The sequence below is a fragment of the Elephantulus edwardii genome, unplaced genomic scaffold (genome assembly GCF_000299155.1).
Source record: "Elephantulus edwardii isolate Elephantulus edwardi_28Jun2011 unplaced genomic scaffold, EleEdw1.0 scaffold00139, whole genome shotgun sequence".
Classification (NCBI taxonomy): Eukaryota; Metazoa; Chordata; class Mammalia; order Macroscelidea; family Macroscelididae; genus Elephantulus; species Elephantulus edwardii.
In genome coordinates this window covers 7,677,953-7,697,010 of record NW_006399889.1, presented here as the reverse complement: position 1 = coordinate 7,697,010, position 19,058 = coordinate 7,677,953, and the positions used below count along the sequence as shown (strand labels likewise).

At 37.9% G+C, this 19,058-nt stretch overlaps 1 protein-coding gene across 1 annotated transcript in view; it reads right to left on the bottom strand.

Moving 5' to 3' along the window:
* MRC1 (mannose receptor, C type 1) overlaps positions 1–19,058 on the bottom strand; it is a 120,417-nt gene that overhangs the window by 12,680 nt on the left and 88,679 nt on the right. Inside the window, 6 exon segments of the mRNA XM_006894324.1 lie at positions 3,497–3,599; positions 6,743–6,909; positions 13,018–13,132; positions 14,633–14,775; positions 16,060–16,160; positions 18,334–18,440. Coding sequence (XP_006894386.1) covers positions 3,497–3,599; positions 6,743–6,909; positions 13,018–13,132; positions 14,633–14,775; positions 16,060–16,160; positions 18,334–18,440 — 736 coding nt within the window.

Here is a 19,058-nt window from a genome sequence, read left to right as displayed (position 1 = left end):
ATGGTAGAGATGATGAAGATGGTGCAGGTTGGGGCAGAGTTCAGATCTGTCGTTCACAGGACCGCCCTGAGTTATGGTTAGCTCCTTGGTACCAAACAACAGCATTAGTTAAAGCCTTTGATTGCCTTGGAGAGACTCTTAGTGGAATTATAAACGTCAAAGATAATTCTAGTGAAGGCTCAGAAGAAATTCAGGAAAGTTAAATATCTCTGTCATCTTAGAGAGTATACATGATGTCAGCAATTGCAGGTCTAAAATGTTACTTGTTGTGTGTACCAAACAGTCAGAATTGACTCATAGCTGACCCTCTGGCAGGTTTTCAGAGGCAGTTAATTGCACAGGAGGAGATTTCCCATCCTTCTCCTGTGGAGCAGCTCCTGGCCTCGAAACATGCACCTTCAGGTTTGCAGTGCAGCTTCTTACCACTAGGCCACCAGAGCTATTAAATTTGCTTCTGATGAGGCTTTAACACAAAATGATGAGCATGCGATTGATTGGACAAGGGAAGAAGGATGATGCTTTTAATGCAGTGGTAAAGAACTTGTCTGACTTGTGCCCAAATGTTGATTGGAGGTAGAACCTAATAAATGATGAATTTGACTGTCTGGATGATGGAATTTCTAAGTAAAATCTTACAGGAACCTCATGTTTCTCTTTGCCACATACAGTAAAATGCAAGAGACAACAGACTTAAATTGAACTGTGAAAAATGAAAGCAGGACTCAAGCAGTTGGAAATATTATTGTACAAACTAAGAAAAAATGTCCTAGAATATTCACTAAGGGCATAATGACTACACCATCTTTTGTTAAAGAGATTAAATCTGTGATTGATGGATTTAGCCAACAGCTTTAACAGAACACTCATAAACGGAGACTGAAGGGGACAGAGAAAGAATGCAAGAGAAAAAAAATCTGTCTGTGGGAAGTCTACACCAGGCAGGAAATAAGCTAAAGGCATTACATCAGTTGTCTTCTGAGAAAAGAAAAAAGCTATCCTTGGAGCAGCTCAGAGAGTATGAAAACTACTAGTTTTGGCTCGGCCAATTCTCCAAGCTATTCTACTTTATACTTAGTCTTAACACACTTTCTTCCTTCTGTTAGTACATAAGAGCCAAACTTTTGAATATGCCTGATAAAGCAACAACTTTCATTTCACACATACACACATCACAATCAATTAATCAATCAATAAAAGCAGTCACCCTCTTTTTTCTGCTGTTGCTGCCATCTTGTGTTGGTATAATATCATTAAACCAAGCAACCCAGGCCGTTACGACACTGAGCAAGCAGTCTTATGCTGTTCTAAGGGATATCCTAAGGGGATATCTTATGAGATCCTCAGCGGGATCCAAGCTTGTCTCAACAATTTTCTAATTAAAATTTCACTGGCCAGTGAGAGTGGTAAACAAAGCTAGCAAAGTGGTAAACAAAGCTAGCAAGCTATTTTCATACATTTACCTATTCTGGATCTTTCACAAAAAGGGGGGCAGTGTATGTATGTAGAATAATCTTATTAGGAGGAGGTAAAGGGAGTCAGTGCTCAGAGGGCACTGAGTTTCTGCGATCTATACCAACATCTACTTCTGTGGACTTAACTCCAACTCTTAGTAACCTCCTGCCAGGTTCCAAAGACTATAAATCTTTACAGAAGAAGAATGTCCATCATTCTCCAATGTGAACCTTTTGGTTAAAAATCTAATTGAAATGTTATGCTACCAGAGCTCCTGAGCTTCTGTTAAGGAAGGTGGAAAAAATTCTAAACAGGGAGTGGTGATGGCTCTGTAACAGCAATGTCATTGAATTTTAGATATGGGGGGGGGGAATGAAATCTTAATAGGAGACTAGCCATCTTTCTCCTTCAGAGACATAGGTGGTTTTGTACCAAAGGAGACATTTGTTCCTTTGGTTAGCAGTATAAAAACTACACCTTGAGAGTTCCATATACATATATACACATATATATATTTTTATATATGTGTGTGTGTGCGCGTGTGTATATATATATATACTTCTTGTTGTTGTTGTTGTTAAGTGCTATTGAGTCATAGACAACTCATAGTGAACCCATGAAAGAAAGACCTGAACACTTGTATAACATTTGTCATTTCTCCATGTTCCTAGAGTTTCCCGAGGCAAGCCATTTCTGAAGCGGATGCCACTCCTTTTTCCAAGCTTGTTTTAATCGAAAAGCTCCACCAAACACTGTCCATTGTGGGTAACCATTATCACATTAGACACATCAGTGTCACAGTGTTTAGCATCACAGCAACCATGAGTTACCTCTGTACAGCAATACACAGACCAGTGCTATGCCACTTAGAAGAATACTTGACCAAAAACAATAGAAAAACCAAATGTGTTTTTTAAATAGGAGGCCGGATCACACCATCTCATAGCTGTTAGTGAGTCAACATTCCACCCTAATCCTCACAAGTACCAGCAAACAAGCCTCTATAGAATCCGGCTGCTGCAGAGACTTCCAAACTGGATTCCAGCCCCAACTGCTGACCAAATGTGTGTGTGTGTGTGTTTTAATAAGAGGCCGAATCACATCATCTAAAACTTAAATAATAATGCATTGCTGCTGAGTCTACTTCAAACAGTAGGTAGTCACTCCATGGACCGGGGTGGGGGGGAAATCTGTTCCATAGGGTTTCCAACGTGCTAGATTTTTAAGGAAACAAATTGTCTAATCTTTCTCCTGCAAAGCAACTGGTGGGTTCAAACTACCCACATTTTAGTGGGCAAACAAGTACAGGGCTTCATGTAGATTTATTAAATAAAATCAACAAAGAATTATTTTCACAACTGGCTAGGAAACTTAGTTCATCTATCCCATTTTCTTCCTAAAAATTTGTTGTTGTTGTTGTTGTTGTTATGTGCTGTCAAGTCACCTGCAACTCATAGCGACCCTGTGTACAACAAGCCTGAACCCTGCTCTATCCTGTGCCAATCTTATTGTCTCTGACACACCTATCCTCATTACCCCAGTCACTGAATCAAACCCTCTCATCAAGAGTCTTCCTCTCTTGCACTGTCCCTCTATTTTCTTTTCATTTAACAAAACTCAGGCTTCTTGAGGTGAAAAATATAACTCGGATCAGATACTTCTTTTTCTTGAGACAGAAAAATAGAATAACTGACAGGTCATTCATGATCCTTTGTGCCAATGGTTCTCATATCACGAGCTGAACTAAATTAAGTACTCCTGACTTTTTTTTTTAAGCTACTAGTATGCAAACACCCTAATTTTTTAACAAAATTGGGGGGGAAATAAACTTCTGATTTAATCCTTACAAAACTGTTAGGCATTATGTAAGCAGCGTATTCAATAAACTATACAAAATGACACTCTTTTTATCTGTAACATGTATTTAAATGAGATTTTAAAAAAACTTTAAATGATAATCAAGCAAACCCACATAAAACTGTTTGAGTTTTTTTAAAAAAAAGATTAAAGACCTAGCTGTCACAGACGTTATGGCAGCACTTACTGGGCGGGGTCTGGCATATATAGCCTCTCTTACTGTCACAAGTATCATCCATCCATTTTCCAGCATCCCTTGATTTGCCTCCAATAAGAACAACACAGTCAGCCTGTACATTTGTAGAGAAAACAAGTATGAATCAGCAATATTTTCAATTCATTCACTCATAGTTTTTAAACCGCTCATTGACGACAATCTAAAAATGTTAAGATCTTCCAAATTGTTTTCCCATATTATTAACCTATCATTACATTTCATGCTGCTACACCAACTTCACGTGTGCTCCCTCACATCTAAACCCTTGATAACTGAATTCAATAAACGAAATAAGTTTGGATAATAAATTTTAACTATAGGCCTGAGAGGCCCCCAAGTCATAAATTTTATAAATCACTACCAAAATTTAGGAAATAAATAGATTAGGAGAATATAATGTCCTCTCCATATGTATTCTCACTCTCTAAGCCTAGAAAGAAAGAAAAATATATACACTTTCTATTTCTTATTGCTAACTTAATATACAAAGTTATTTATCAGTTCATAGGTAAGTGCTTGTATAGCTTGAAAGCTTTCCTTTACAATCTTACAGGTTAGGGCTCTTTTATCAGTTTTACATTTCAAGCTTTCATAAATCATAGTTTTCCTAGAAGTAAAAAATAACAAAGACACAGAACTTCTATCATCTAGTATTAGAAAAGAAATTTTATTATCTCCTATGTTGGGTTCATTTAACCTCACAGTTATTATAATCATATTTTATACTTACAATAGCCAACATGTTTAAGTACTTTATATAAATTAACTTATTGAAATTAAAGCCCATCTCATAATTGTTGTTGTTGTGTACCATCAAGTTGGAACTGATCCTTAGCTGACCTTCTGCTGACCCCATGATTACGCCCCTGTCCATCCTCTGCTCCTACCCTCCCCCCCTTAGAGCCTCATAAATGTTTTACTAGTTATCTATTTCTACAATAATGGTCTTATTCAGTATGAATTTTTAAATCAATGAAATCTTTTCTGTTCAATGAAATATGGTAATTATCTTCTCTAACGCTGGACGTTCTGCAATATGAGATAAAATAGTTATCTTACTGTTCAAACCAGCTGTGTTACTGTGTTCTCGTGCAGGTGGGTCAGAGAATCAGTCCAGATAGAGTTGACCTTCAATAAACTGCGTCACTCCTATCACTATAGGTGACTAGGGGCATGGACACAGAAGCTGGCTTCTGGGTGTTTCTAGCAGGTACAAGTCCATGCATTATACCAATAGCTACACCAGGCTCCACAGAACAGGAATTTGAGGTTTAATCAGTTGTTTCACTTCTGTCTTCCTTCCATGTCTCTCTCTTACTTTAGAAGCTTGATATGCATAAAATGCACATCTTCTCCTTCAGTCTCTTCTTTCCATCTCCTTTCTCTCAGTGTGTGTGTGTGCGTGTGTGTGTGTGTGTTCCTCGACCACACAATCACACACACATATAATACTCCATCAGTCATTCATGTTTGGGGTCCATTTACTCCATTGTCATATGTACTGATACATTCTTGATTTCTTTGTCTCATTCACATGCACTTAACCTCCATTAACTTATGCCTTTCCTTAGTGTGCTAAAATCTGTCCTTTACATAAAAGAATGCAATTGCAATCTGTTTCCATCAATGAAGCTACTATTCCACCCGAGGTCATAAAACTAGAGCTGAAGGTCTACCCCTTGGTTTTATAAATAAAGTTAACAGGGAACAGACCCACACTCTTTTGCATTGCGCCTATGGCTGCTTTTACACTATAATAGCTGGGTAGTTATAAGAGAGACATTTGAGCCTACAAACTAAAACCATTTGTCATCCAGTACATTCGCAGTCCTAGTGACCTCAGGTATGTTAGAATGGAGGAACTAAGCTCCAAAAGGTTTTTAAGGGCCTATTACCTAGAAGTAGGTCACCAGACCTCTCTCCTGAGGTGTCTCTGTAGATTCAACTCTCCAACCTTTCAGGTAGAACTGACCATGTTAATCATTTGCATCACCATATGCACTCCAAGCCCAACTCATTAGCTGGTTCTTTACAGAAAGTGTGCCGATCTCTAAACCCCACCTCAACCAAAACACAGTGCTTTTCACTTTTATTCTTTACAATTGCTTTAATATTTTACTTTTCCCCCTCGTAAATACTATCTAAGTCAGGCTCATTATTTTTCTTCTGAAATTGGCATTCCTTCTATGTAGAACATATTTGATCCATCTAGCCCACTTTCACATTTGTCTAGTCCTGGTGATAAAGAGGAAACAGAAATAATTCAACATGCAACTGGTAATTTAATCTTAAATGTAGCCTTTAGTTTTATTTAAGGTAAGAGAATAGGTCCTGGGAAGAGGTCATTAGGGTAGCCAGAAATATAGGTTGTTGTTCATTACTATTCTTTAATATATAAGAACATAACTTCTCCAGTCAAGCCTATGTGTAAACTCCTTTTAGGTTTTTTCCCCAGTGGTGGACTATTGGCTATGTAAGGATAAAAGAAGTAACAGATTGACTATTAAGTTAATACACAAAGGCACTTAACACAGTGCCTGGCAAACAGTAAGCACTCTATAAATGTTCTCTCAGTAGTAATGATGATGACAATCCTTTGTTGTTATTATGTGCCATCAAGTTACCTGCGATTCATAGTGAAGCTATGTACAACAGCTCCGAACCCTGCTCTATACTAAGGAAACCTCACCATCTCCAACACACCTACAACCCATTACCCCAGTCACTGAGTCAATCCATCTCATCAAGGGTCTTCCCCTCCTGCACTATCCCTCCATCTTCCTAAGCATATTGTCCCTCTTCAAGGACTGGTCGCTCCTTGCAACATGCCCAAAATATGCTTGATAATCTTATAAAGTAGTGAAAACTCCCAGACCTACATCCCAAATACTACAGTAGCTTCAAGAGTTTGGGTACAGTAATGAAAGAAAGAAGATACTAGAAAACTATAATAAAGATAAATGGAATAAAGTAGGATTCCTTACTTCCTAAATTAACATTTACTTTCTCTTCCACATGCGAAATCAAAGCTATGAATTCTTAATTGAACTTATATCAGTTCCCTGAAGATGGAATCTCAAACAATTAAAATATGCAAGAATTCATCAGATCAAGGAATCTTCTTGTAGAAGTTCAGTAGATGGCTGGCTAATCACTGCTATGATAACTTTTAAGCATGATGACTTTCTAGAGAAGTAATGAGAAACTGATACTTACATCTTCATAAGACAAACTGCTTCTTCTTCCACCAGGATAACCTTTCCCCCAGTTTGTATAATGTACTCCCCGCTGATCTGTCCAAAGGAATGTATGCTCTGAATTGACATCATTCAGCCCAGTCCAGGCATTAAAATTGGACCCCTTCATATTATAGGTAATAAATGCTGGAAGAAAGTTGCACAAAATAAATTGAAACATTGAGGAAAATACACAAAATGTAAGTAGTAGCCAAAATATGTTCATTTCAAAGTACTGAATGTCATTTATGTCATTGTTTTGATTACTGTTATTATTCTTCAAATGCATTTATCATAAAGAAAAGTTGTAACTTCAGCTTTGGATGTCAAATTTCCTCAAAATAAAATTCCAGATTGCTTTTATTTGTGTTTTGTTTTGTTGCCTCTGTCACAGCAAATGATAGTACAATTTGTGTCCTGTTCAAGGGCACTCAGCCAATGAGGGCAGAAGAAACTGAAATCCCTCCATCCCTCACCCTACTCTCCATTTAGGACACCTTGATCTGGCTACGTTTGGATACAATCCAAAGGAACAGGTACTTTTTCCTAATAGAAAATCAATATATAGGTTAGAAATTGTCCTGGGTTATAAGTAAAACATGCTAATTAAAATTAGTAGGAAAGAGTTCTGGTCCTAGAAAATTTCTAGAAATATAAACTATTTGCCAAAGCCAGAAGTATGAGGTTCTTGAGTTATAATACTTGTGAAGAGCTAGAAGAACTACTGGACTGGGATTCCTCTTGAGGTGATCAGTTCCTCGAGCTCAGTGCTCTGTATGGAGTGTGCTTGGGCAAGGATTCAACTGGATTTAAAATGATCACATCATAAGGCAAGAAGACACAGAGAATTCAGAGACAATAGTATAAATACGGCCTCTTTCTTTTTTTATCAAATTTAGGGTAGACAAGATGGCCTCAAGTATCTAGAAGTTATATTATAAGGTCAGGTCAAGTAATTTTGTTATCAGGCCCCATTGAGTCAACTCTGACTCATAGCAATCTTATATAAAACATAGAAAATTAGCCCCATCACAATCTCCACTATGCTTAAGCCTATGTTGTTGCTGTGTGCCATTGAGTCAGAACCCATAGCTGACCCTCCAGCAGATTTTCAAACATAGTTAATTGCACAAGAGAAAATTGCCCATCCTTCCTCAGAGCAGCTGGTGGATTTGAGTTGTATACCTTCAGGATTGCAGCACAGCTTCTTAACTCTAGGCTATCAGAGCTGCCTATAAAGAACCTCAAAATACTGCCAGATCCTACAATATTCTCAAAATTCTTGCTGAGCTTGAGCCCATTGTCACAGTCACCGTGTCAATCCATCTCAATGAAATTCTTCCTTTTTTTTCAATGGCTCTCTACCAAGTATGAAATCCTTCTCCAAAAAGTTGTGTCTCCTGATACCAACTCAAAGTGTGTGAGACAAAATGCAAACAGGAGAATGGAAGCCTGTTGACACCTCCTCACAGTCTCTACTGTGCTTAAGCCAGAGGTTACAGTCATTGTGTTGTTACTCCTTCCTGTTGAGTGTCTTCCTTAATTTTCACTGACTCTTTACTTTTCCTGCATTATGTTATTCCCCAGGGATTCACCTCACCTAATAACTGCCCAAAATATGTGAAATGTAGACTCACATCCTTGCTCTACAATATTTTCTGGCTACAGTTCTTCCTGGACACATCACCAACACCACAATTGAAAGGCATCATTCCCCACCCCCCCTTAGGCTCAACTTTCATATGTATTTGAAGCAATTGAAAATACCACGCCTAGGCCAGACACACCTTAGTCTATAAGGTAATACCCTTGTTCTTTTTTTTTTTTTGGTGCCCTCTCTGAGGTACGAGCTCAGTAGTAGTTTTGCACAATGCAACATGCCATTTGAATTCCTGACTGCTACTTCCATGAGTGTTAAATGTGGATCCAAGCAAATGAAATCCTTAACTTCAGTATTGTTGTCCTAGTTGTGAATATTTTTGTTTTCTTTATACTGAAGTGTAATCCATACTGAAATCTCTGAGTTTCTTCAGTAAGTCCTCTATCTTCATTTTCTGTAACGAAGGTTGTATCACCTGCTAATTGCCAGTTGTTGAAAAGTCTTCCTCCAGTCCTCATGCAACATGCTTCACAATATAGTCTATCTTTTTGGATTACTAATTCAACATACATATTTGATAGATAGGATGAAAATATAATACTCTGACATACACATTTCCTGATTTTAAACCAAGCAGCATCCCTTTGTTCTGGTCAAATGACTGCTACTAGAGCTATGTACAGATTCCACATGAGCACAATTAAATATTCTGGTATTCCTATTCTTGTCAAGGCCATCCCATTTATTCTGATCCATACTTTTGAATGCTTGTATAGTCAAAAAAACATAAACAACATCTTTCTGGTATTCTTTGCTTCCAGCTAAGATCCATTGGATATAAACAATGATATCTCTTGTCTGATGGTCACACTGAATCCAGCTTGAATTCCTGGTGATTCCCTTTCGCTGTACTGTTTAAGTAACTTTTAAATTACCTTCTGCAAGATATTTATATTATTTGCCAACAACAAGATCCAAAGACATCAACTCTTCTTCAGTCTTCCTTAATCATATCCCAGCCTCCAGATGCGTATATTGTTGCTATTGTGTACCATGGAGTCAGAACCAACCCAGAGCTGACCCTCCAGCGGATTTTTCAGAGGCAGTTAATTGCACAGGAGCAGATTGCCCATTCTTCTTCCGTGGAGCAGTTGGTGGCGTCAAACTATGTACCTTCGGGATTGCAGAGCAGCTTCTTGACACAAGGCTACCAGAGCAGCGAATAAAAATATCGTGGCTTTGGTCAGCAGCATCCTAATAAAAGTGACATCTTTGTTTTTTAATACTCTATCCTTGTCATTAATCACAATGTCGCTTGGTCCAGCAGTGAAGATTTTTATTTCTTTATGTTGAGATGCAATTCGCCTTCCCACCACCTATCTTTCAATGGGGGCCTGCATGTTGCTGTGATGCTGATCAGATTTTAGTTGGATCTTCCAAACTAAGAAGCACTAGAACAAAAGACCTGAAGATCTACTGGGGATGTGGGGGTTGCGGGGAATCAGCCAATGATAACTCTATAAGCACAATAGTGCCATCCACAATCAATCAGGGAGACAGCACAAAACCAAGAAACATTTGGTTTCATGGTGCATGGGTCGGGGTATCTAAGGTTTGTCTTTCAGGTGTCTTTTCCAGATAGTGATTAACTGTTCATTTTGTACGAAAGTAATTCTTGTATTAAGGACAAAGGATTAGGGTGAGAAACAAGCCCCCTACTAAAGGCTTGGATAAACTTATGGGACCTCAGCGCCAGGTGGCTTTTTCCTTTGAAAAAGCTTGCTTGCCTGAGACATGTCTTCCAGCTGCTCACCAGTCTCTACACCACCAGCCTGCACCACCAGCCTGCACCACCCACCGTCACCACTTAGCTGTGCCCCAAGTGACAGGCTACAGGATCCTGGCCCGTGGCTCACCAGCTTCTCCAAAATGAGCCTGCATATCTATGGTCACGTGACTCATTCCCCTGACAGGTCTGAGTCTCTGGGAGACCTTCTAGAGAATCTGGACCCAAGGGTCATAGAGGAATTGGGGAACTGAGCCACGGATGGAGCTGTTCGTTTTAGAAATTACGGACACATACAGCTGGTTAAGCATTTGGGACTATGTCGACCTGAGACTTCCCATAAACAGTCTGCTATTAATCTTAGCAGGACGAATTATGAAAACAACGGGCTTGCCATGCGTGGGGGTCAACTCAGAGGCAGCTAACTACAAAATACATGCCACATGGGTGAGCATCTATGCTGTGGGACACCAATTTGCAAACACTTAATCTTAGCCATGTCTCCTGAATGAACAAAGGAAATGAAATTACTAAGTACTTAGGGTTGCTAATAGAAAATTCACAATAGATAAAAGTCCCCAGTAACATGATTATCTGTTTCTTTACAAACAAGCAACTTCACAGAAGAGCCAAAATAAAAAACAAAACAAATTCTTGTAACAATTTTCAGAAAGAAGCACAAAGAGCTAGAGATTTATTTTTATTTTATTTTGTTTCCTAAAAAAGAACACAACTTTTGCTTGATCCTCAATCTGAAATGAGATGTGGAAAAGCTCTACCTGCCAATATTTTCAGCGCTGACTTTTTTCCTGCCAACAACCACAGTAAGAAATCAACAATGTGTGCCTTTTTTGCCAGGAATAATGTTATTTTATCTGAAAATTGTTTCCTTCTGCACATTTCTATTGCCCAGGTTCTAATTTTGCTATGCTAGGAATCAGCACTTTGTGGCTAAGAGAGGAAATCAATTCTTATGTTTCTCTGCTGGATAGCTAAGCCCAAAATGTGGTAGGCCAGTTAGAGAAATGTGAAGTTGTATTCCTACAATTTTTAATGTGTGTTATGGTTTGACCGTTTTCTGAGTGTCTGGCAAGTTCCTGAACTTGTCAAAGGTTCTCTGAGAAAGCTTGGATGATTTCTTGTACACTGTGTTCTAGAAGAACATGAAGCCGTTTAAAAGGATCATAAGCATGTGGGAAAGAGCCATACAGGATTCTAGCATCTTTCATGCTTCTTACAATTTTTGAAATGTATCCTTTATTTTCACTGAATGATTTTGGAATTAAAAACCTTCTCAAAACTAAAAAGGAATATAAAGCTTATCTAAGTCTGTATCTCTCTTTTAGAAAATGCTTATAAATTCATGTTTACAATGAACATATATCGGGCATCTCTCATGCGTACATACCAATCAATATATGTGACTCTATAGTATCCCTCTGGCCACTTTCATGTTTAAGCATTTTTAAAGCCTTTTAGAAAACTCACCTTCCTCACAGTGCAACTTAATCAGTTAGTTCTACTGGTTAGAGCTACCTCCTCATTTTGAACTGAGTTTCTCTATAATGTCTACTCATTGATTTTAAATATTCCTTCACTTTTTTTTCTAGGTCATCCTTCAGGATGTATATCTTATCTTTTGAGCCTTAATAGTCTCTCAAACATTCTTCACATGCCATGGTTTCTATAGTTTAATCTCGTTTGGTTCTTACAGTGATGATTCATAAACTTGGGTTTAGCTACACAAGGTTCAGACCTGTTGTTCATAGGATCAATATAGGTTATAATTGACTCAATGACACCCAACACCACCACCACCACCACAGTCTTCACATATGGCCAATGACATGCAAAATAAGCACCTTTTCTTTGACAATGCTATTATCATGACTATAATCTACCAGTTACAGAGATAGTTCTTCAAAATTTTAGCTTAATCTTGTTTCATCAAAAACATTTTTCTCAATTTGTTCAAGGTTTGCTTTTGAACTATCATTTTTATTGTATTATTTTTTGTTGTTAGGTGCCATTGAGTTAAGTAGGACTCATAGCAACCCTGTGAACAACAGATCTGAACCCTGACCTATCCTGTGCCATCCTCACATTTCCTGACATTAGAGCCCATTGTGACAGTCACTGTGTCAACCCACCTGGTTGAGGGTCTTCCTCTCCTTTGCACACCCTCTACTTTTCCTAACATCATGTCCCTCTCCAAGAAATAGCCCTCCCAGAAATATGCTGGAAGTATTCAATGCAAAGTCTCATCATCTTTGCCTCCAAAGAACACTCTGGCTGCACTCTCTAAGACATATTTGTTCTTTTGGCAGTCCATGGGATGTTCATTATATTCTTATATTGCATTTATAAGGTAACTTATAAAGGTATTAGAAGTTCAGTTAATGGGGGGAGAGAGGAGGAGGAATGCATCATTTTATTTCCAGAACCATTAAATTCTTTGGCTATTTGAAGAGCAAACTAACTTGGTAGGAAGGGGCTGGGATTTAAGGTTGGACAACTCTAGGTTTGATAGTCAACTCTACAGTTTACCAGGAAAACCTCTTGACCCAAGACTCTCTGACTTCCTCACAATCCAAGAAAGAGGTTCCCTTATTTATATTATGAAGGTAATATCTAATTAACAGAATTGTTACATAGTAAAAAAACTTTACATGTAAAATGTCTACAAAATAATGGTTATCAATAAACTTTTTTCTCTACCTACTTTTCACTCTGGAAAGTAAAAAGAAAAAGAAAATCATTTACTATCAGCAGTACCCTGTCAATTTTTAAAAACAATTTTTAGTATCTTATCATTTTATTACAAAACCCACAATTAAATGTGTCATAAATTGGAAAACAGCCCACATACCTTGCTCCTTTTCTTGATGTATGGATACCAAATTTCCTCCAAATCCTATGCAAGCCTTTCGTGCTTCTTGCCAATTTTTTCTTTCTTCTTCAGTAAATCCAAAGATTCTCAAGCACTGAAATAAATGTAAGTTAAAAAAAATGTGAGGGGGAGAAAAACCCCACACATTCCTAAAAGATAGAGTTTGGCAAACTAGATTTCTATTTACTACATAGGTTATAAATAGCTCCACAAATATAGCAGAGTAAATGGGAGTAAAATGATGGCAATGTCTTAGTCTTAACCTTGAATGAATGAATCTCTGGGCCTGGAGGCTCAGGATTGTAGATACACCGAGATTAATTGGCATTACAAAGCACACAGTGTTCCTTATACTACTTGTGGAGTAATGACTAGGATCTTAAAAGGTTTCAAGAGGTCATCTAAGGTAGCAATTATTTGTCTCTCCTTATCTGGAGTGAAGAAGAGTGAAGAAAATAAAAGACTATTAGTCTAAGAACAAATGGATAATGTGAATTTTAGTCTCTATGACTCTGAGTCCAGAAGAACTCATTGGTACCCAACTACTATAGACAACTATTCTCAAAGGGATCATTGAACTCAACATAGTTTTTATAAAAAGTCAGGATTACTTGTCTGTTAGAGACCAGTGGAACCCCAGCTGTTCATCACCCTTCAAGACTGGAAGGGAAATCATCCCACAAACAGGCCTATAAGGTGATCAATAACACCAGGGAGGAATACACTGCTTAGAACAAGCAACCTTACAAGATCAAAGGGGCAGCACTTGCTGGGGATAAAGCTCAGACAAGAAGATACAGGAAAAAAGGGACAGATGGAAATGGGAAACTTGAAGAAAATAAAATAAATGCAGTAACATTGTAAGAATTGTAATTAATATCACAAAACAAAATGTGTATACATTGTTAAATGAAAATCCAATTTTCTTTGTAAATTTTCACTCAAATATCAATAAAGTTAATTTAAAAATACATGATAAAAGAAACACTCACAAAACATTGAGTTTAGCTAAAGACTATAGAGGGGAGGTCTGGCGACTTGGTGGCAAGGAGTGCCTCTGATAATGCAAAGCAGGTGGTTCAAATCTACTAGCTGCTTTAAAGCAGAAAGATAAATAAACATAGTACACATGTCAGCCTCTCAGAACCCACTGGAGGTTAAGCTATGAATCAATTCTGACTCAATAGCAGGTAACAACAACGAAGACTATAAAAAAGAAAAAAATGTTCAGAAAGATTATAACTAGACATGAAATTTCTCACAATCCAAGAGAGAATGGGATTTTTCTGTTGGGTTGTTTGTTTGGTTGGTTGGTTGGTTGGTTGCTTGGTTGGTTTTAGACACATAAAATCTCATTTCAACATTTTCTGGATCATACTATACCTTGGGATAAGTTATATCTCTATTTTAATATCTTCTAGGATGATCTCAGAGTTTCTACAGAGCATTTATCTTGGAAATATCTACCTATTCTAACAAAAACAAATCTGAAGTGATTTACTGAGGTAAGTAAAGGATCATTTTGAGTTGAACAATTCATACTGTCATTTCCCTTACTGATTAATGCCAAAGCTAGGACTATTTCTTCTCATACCTTGTTATTGAAAAGTTTCCAACCTTCCTCACAACCACCTTTCACTGGAGGTGTGGTAGGAATAGCTGTGGCATTGATGCTGCTATTATGCCTCTGGCAAATGAAAGCATGTGGATAACCACAATTAACATCATTCCACAAGCCTGCAAAAGACCAGAAGATTACATTATTAGTTTAATATGCTATAGTCTTCACAATTGTGTGCTACGCATCGGAGAGTTGGACAGTGACTAGGGGTCACAGAAAGAGAATGATGCCTTTGAGCTGTGGTGCGGGAGAACAGTGTTGAATATACCATGGACTGCTAGGAGAACAAACAAGTTTGTGCTGGAGAGGGTGAGGCTGGGCTGTTCCTTGAAGGCAAGGATTCTGAAGCTTCATCTGACATAATTTGGGCATGTTGCAAGGAGGGACTGGTCCTTGGAGAGGAACATCATCTTTGGGAGAGTAGAGGAACAGTGCAGGAGAGGAAGACCCTCGACAAGATGGATCAATTCAGTGATTAGGGTGGTGGAAGTATACATGGCAGAGATGGTGAGATTGGCACAGGATAGAGCAGGGTTTAGAGCTCTTTTACATAGGGTGGCTATGAGTCTCAGGTGACTCAACAGCATATAACAACAACAACCGCCACATGTTTATGTTTATAAACAATGCTGGAGAGGAAGACCCCAGATGGGATGAATTGACACAGTAACTAGAGTAATGGGGGGTAGGTGTGTTGAAGTCAGTAAGACTGGCTCAGAATATGGCAGGGTTCAGAGCTGTTGTACATATGGTCCCTGTGAGTCAACAAACAATAATCTTGTAAAAAAATAAAAGATAAAACATGACAGAGTGCTTTCTATAAAGTAAGCATGCACTTGGTGTTTCAAATGTATTAACTAAACAGTTAAAAATAGTTTACTAACATCTAAACTTTAAATTAAGGAAACTCTAGTAGCTTTGTGATAAGGAGTTTTGCTGCCAACCCAAAGTCATGAGGTTCAAATCCTCCAGCTGCTCCATGGGAGAAAAATTGGAAATCTCCTATGTGATTTACTGCCTCTGAAAACCCACGGGAAGGTTAGATAGAGTGGGATTCAACTTAAAGGTACACAACAACATCAGCAATACAACAGAGTTTATATTTAACAGATATCTGCTTAATGTTCTATGTATATCCTCCCATTTAAATTTCTGAGCAACGTATCAGATGAGGTCTTTCATTAATTATGTTTTACATCATGTATGAGAGTAAATGCTAACCATCTTCTCTTTACACTGTACACAGTTATGCTCTAGTATTAGAAAGCATTAGCATTATTTTTCCCCTTTTCTTGCCTCATGGAATTAAACAGTTTGCTAATTGTAACCTAGGGATGTAGGAAATGATACAACCCACCAGAAGGCAAATTTAAAAAAAAAAAAATCATTATGTTGCCTACCTGAATTTGAATACATGGTTACACAATTTTCATCATCATTTGCAAAATTGGGTTCACCAGTGGCCCAGGCCACATAATCCACTTTGCTTCCATCCATCCACCTGGAAAAGACAATGCAGTCATTTTGCATCAGTGCAAATAAGAGAACAATTGTCTACAATCTAGTGAAGTTGGGTGGGGGAGGAGTGAGACAAGACCTCAAGTCAGTCAAGATGAAGGGAGGATTGAAGAACAGAAGAGAATCAAAGGAGACTGACAGGAAAATCCCCACACTCCTTGAGTCTTTATGTGTTCATTCTACTGTCTTCCTTTGTAACAACCTTGATGCCTTGGCTAATTTGTCTTCTTACTTCTCCCACGAAGAAGTTACCTTATTCTTTAAGTGGGAAACAGGATAGAGAATCCAAGTTCTACTCTAGAAGTGGGCCAGAAGCAAAATTCCTTTCTTTGCACTCCTTGGGCTTGATTCTTAACAAACAAAAACACCCATAGAGAAGCAGAAGCTCTGCATTGTGTCAGGAGACTACCTATTCACTGGTTTATTTTTATTTTTTTAACCCCATTCATTCTGCATTCACTTCAGTCATGTGTGTCATTTCTTGTTTCCTGAGGTTTTAGAAATTCAGACACCTTATCAGCTGGAAAGGGACCTAGGGATCATTTAAATTGGCCCTTTCATTGTGCAAAAGAAACACAGACCTAAGGAGCAGCTAGAGTTTCAGTTCTTTAAACATAATAAGCTGCACACCCATGTTTATCACGGCTTTGTTCACAATAGCAAAGAGTTGGAAACAACCCAAGTGCCCATCAACAAACAAATGGATAGAGAAGCTGTGGTATGTTCACACAATGCAGCACTGAAAAACAAGGAACTCATGAAATATTGTACATAATGGGTGACCCTGGAGGACATTATGCTGAATGAAATATCTCAGTCACAAAAAAGACAAATACCGCATAATGTCACTGTTATAAAACAGGACTGACATGGGGGATAAATAATGTACACGGCATTGAAACAGATGAAGGAGAGAACTGTATAAAAGGAATCTATGATTGGGTACTATTGACATGACAAGAGTCCAAAATAAGAGCTGCACAGTAAAGTGGACTGAGGGGGTACTGTTTAACAATGAAAGAAATTTTTTTCCAAAGAAAAACAAACTGGGGTGGGGGAGTGGCAGGGAGGAAAATGTGGAACAATGAATAAATGTAAATCCAAGCTCTTTATAAATTTTCATTAACATTTCAATTTTTAAAAAAGGGGGGAAGAATAAGCTAAGTTTAGGTTGTTATTAGTCAAAAACGGCAATCATGCACATATGAAATATGTGACTAAAATACATAACTACAGCCAGGAATACATATCTACCCTTCAGTCTCAAAGAAGTATATATATATTAATGAACAAAGGAAGAAGCACCAAAAAAATCCTCATTCCCTCCTGAAGTCTTCCCTGGTCCCATTAACCTAATGAGAAAAAAGTACAGTTGGTCCTATGAAGACAGTGTTTTGTGAGACTGAAAAAGTACTTCAGTGCAGCGCTGCTAGGGCAGGGAGCCGGCAATATGAAAGGGTCCTTCAGGTCCGTGGACCAAAAGCCCTACAAGCAAAAACTGTGACTTCTAAAACAAATTCAGAGTCATATCTGGCTAATCTGTCTTCTTATGGATAAATTACAGGCAAAGACATCCTAAAGAATAGATAGGTGAAGTTTTACAAAACAAAATAAAAATTTAAGTTATTAATTTGATAAGTATAATGTTCCAATAGGATTAGTTCAAATTAGTATTTTCAAATATTTTATAACTTAAGAATCATGTTCAATTTTAATAGACATATTTAGACAAACAAGTCTCTAGGAGTTTTTTTAAATAAGGCTAGACATTTAGTCCCAAATACTCTTTTTAAAAAAACATTTTCTGTTATATTGGTTTGCATACAAAATTAATATATAATGCATATCACACATTCCTTCATTCATGTTGTGTTTCATGTGATCATTTCCATACATTGTGCTTTATAAAATTTAGAATCATATATTTATGCCCACTATAACCCCATCTTCTCAGATACCCACTAGATCTTTCCTGATTCCTTTAACCCTCCCTACACCCACTCATCTCTGTGACCCTGTGATTTCTCCCTCCCCACCCTCAGCCTCCTCAGCTCCCTCTCCTTCCCACCTTGGACTTTGATACACATCTTATTAGTAATCTAGGAACATTTTTTACCCCATCACTGTTCTAAGTAAAATTGTTTTCATCTACTTACGAAAACTTTTTATCCAAGCTAATCATTAGGCCAATAAAATATGCTGACTGGGCATCATTTCTGTTTACCTAAAACACAGAAATGGACATATAATTAAATATATATTTACATAATTTGCAAAGTATTAAACAGAAGGGAGCTCGGGTGGCCTAGTGGCAAGAAGCTGCACTGCAATCCCAGAGGTGCACGGTTTGAATCCACCAGATGCTCTGCTGGAGAAGGAGGGGCAATCTCCTGTACCAGTCAAATCCAATTTGACAGTACACACACACACACACACACACACACACTAATAAAATAAATTTTTTAAAAAGAAAATTATTAAGCTGAAAAATCTGCATATTAATTTGCCAAAATGGCTGGCTTGAGGGAAGTGTAATCAGATATTCCTTAGAGATAAGGATGGTGAAACGTCAACATACTTTGGGCATCTTGTGAGGAGGAGCCTGTCCACCCTCAACTTTCTGGGTTTCTTGATCTTAATGGGAGGAATCAAAGGCTTAAATTCAGCGCATAATTTGATATTGTGCAGAGGACCGCAATCCTAGACACCATCTTTGCTAATCAGATTCCATTCTTAAATGAAATCATGTTCTTTTTTTTTATTATTATTATTTTTGTGTGCATGTGCCGTCAAATCAGATCTGACTGGTACAGGAGGAGATTGTCCCTCCTTCCCCGGCAGAGCATCTGGTGGATTCGAACCATGCACCTCTGGGATTGTA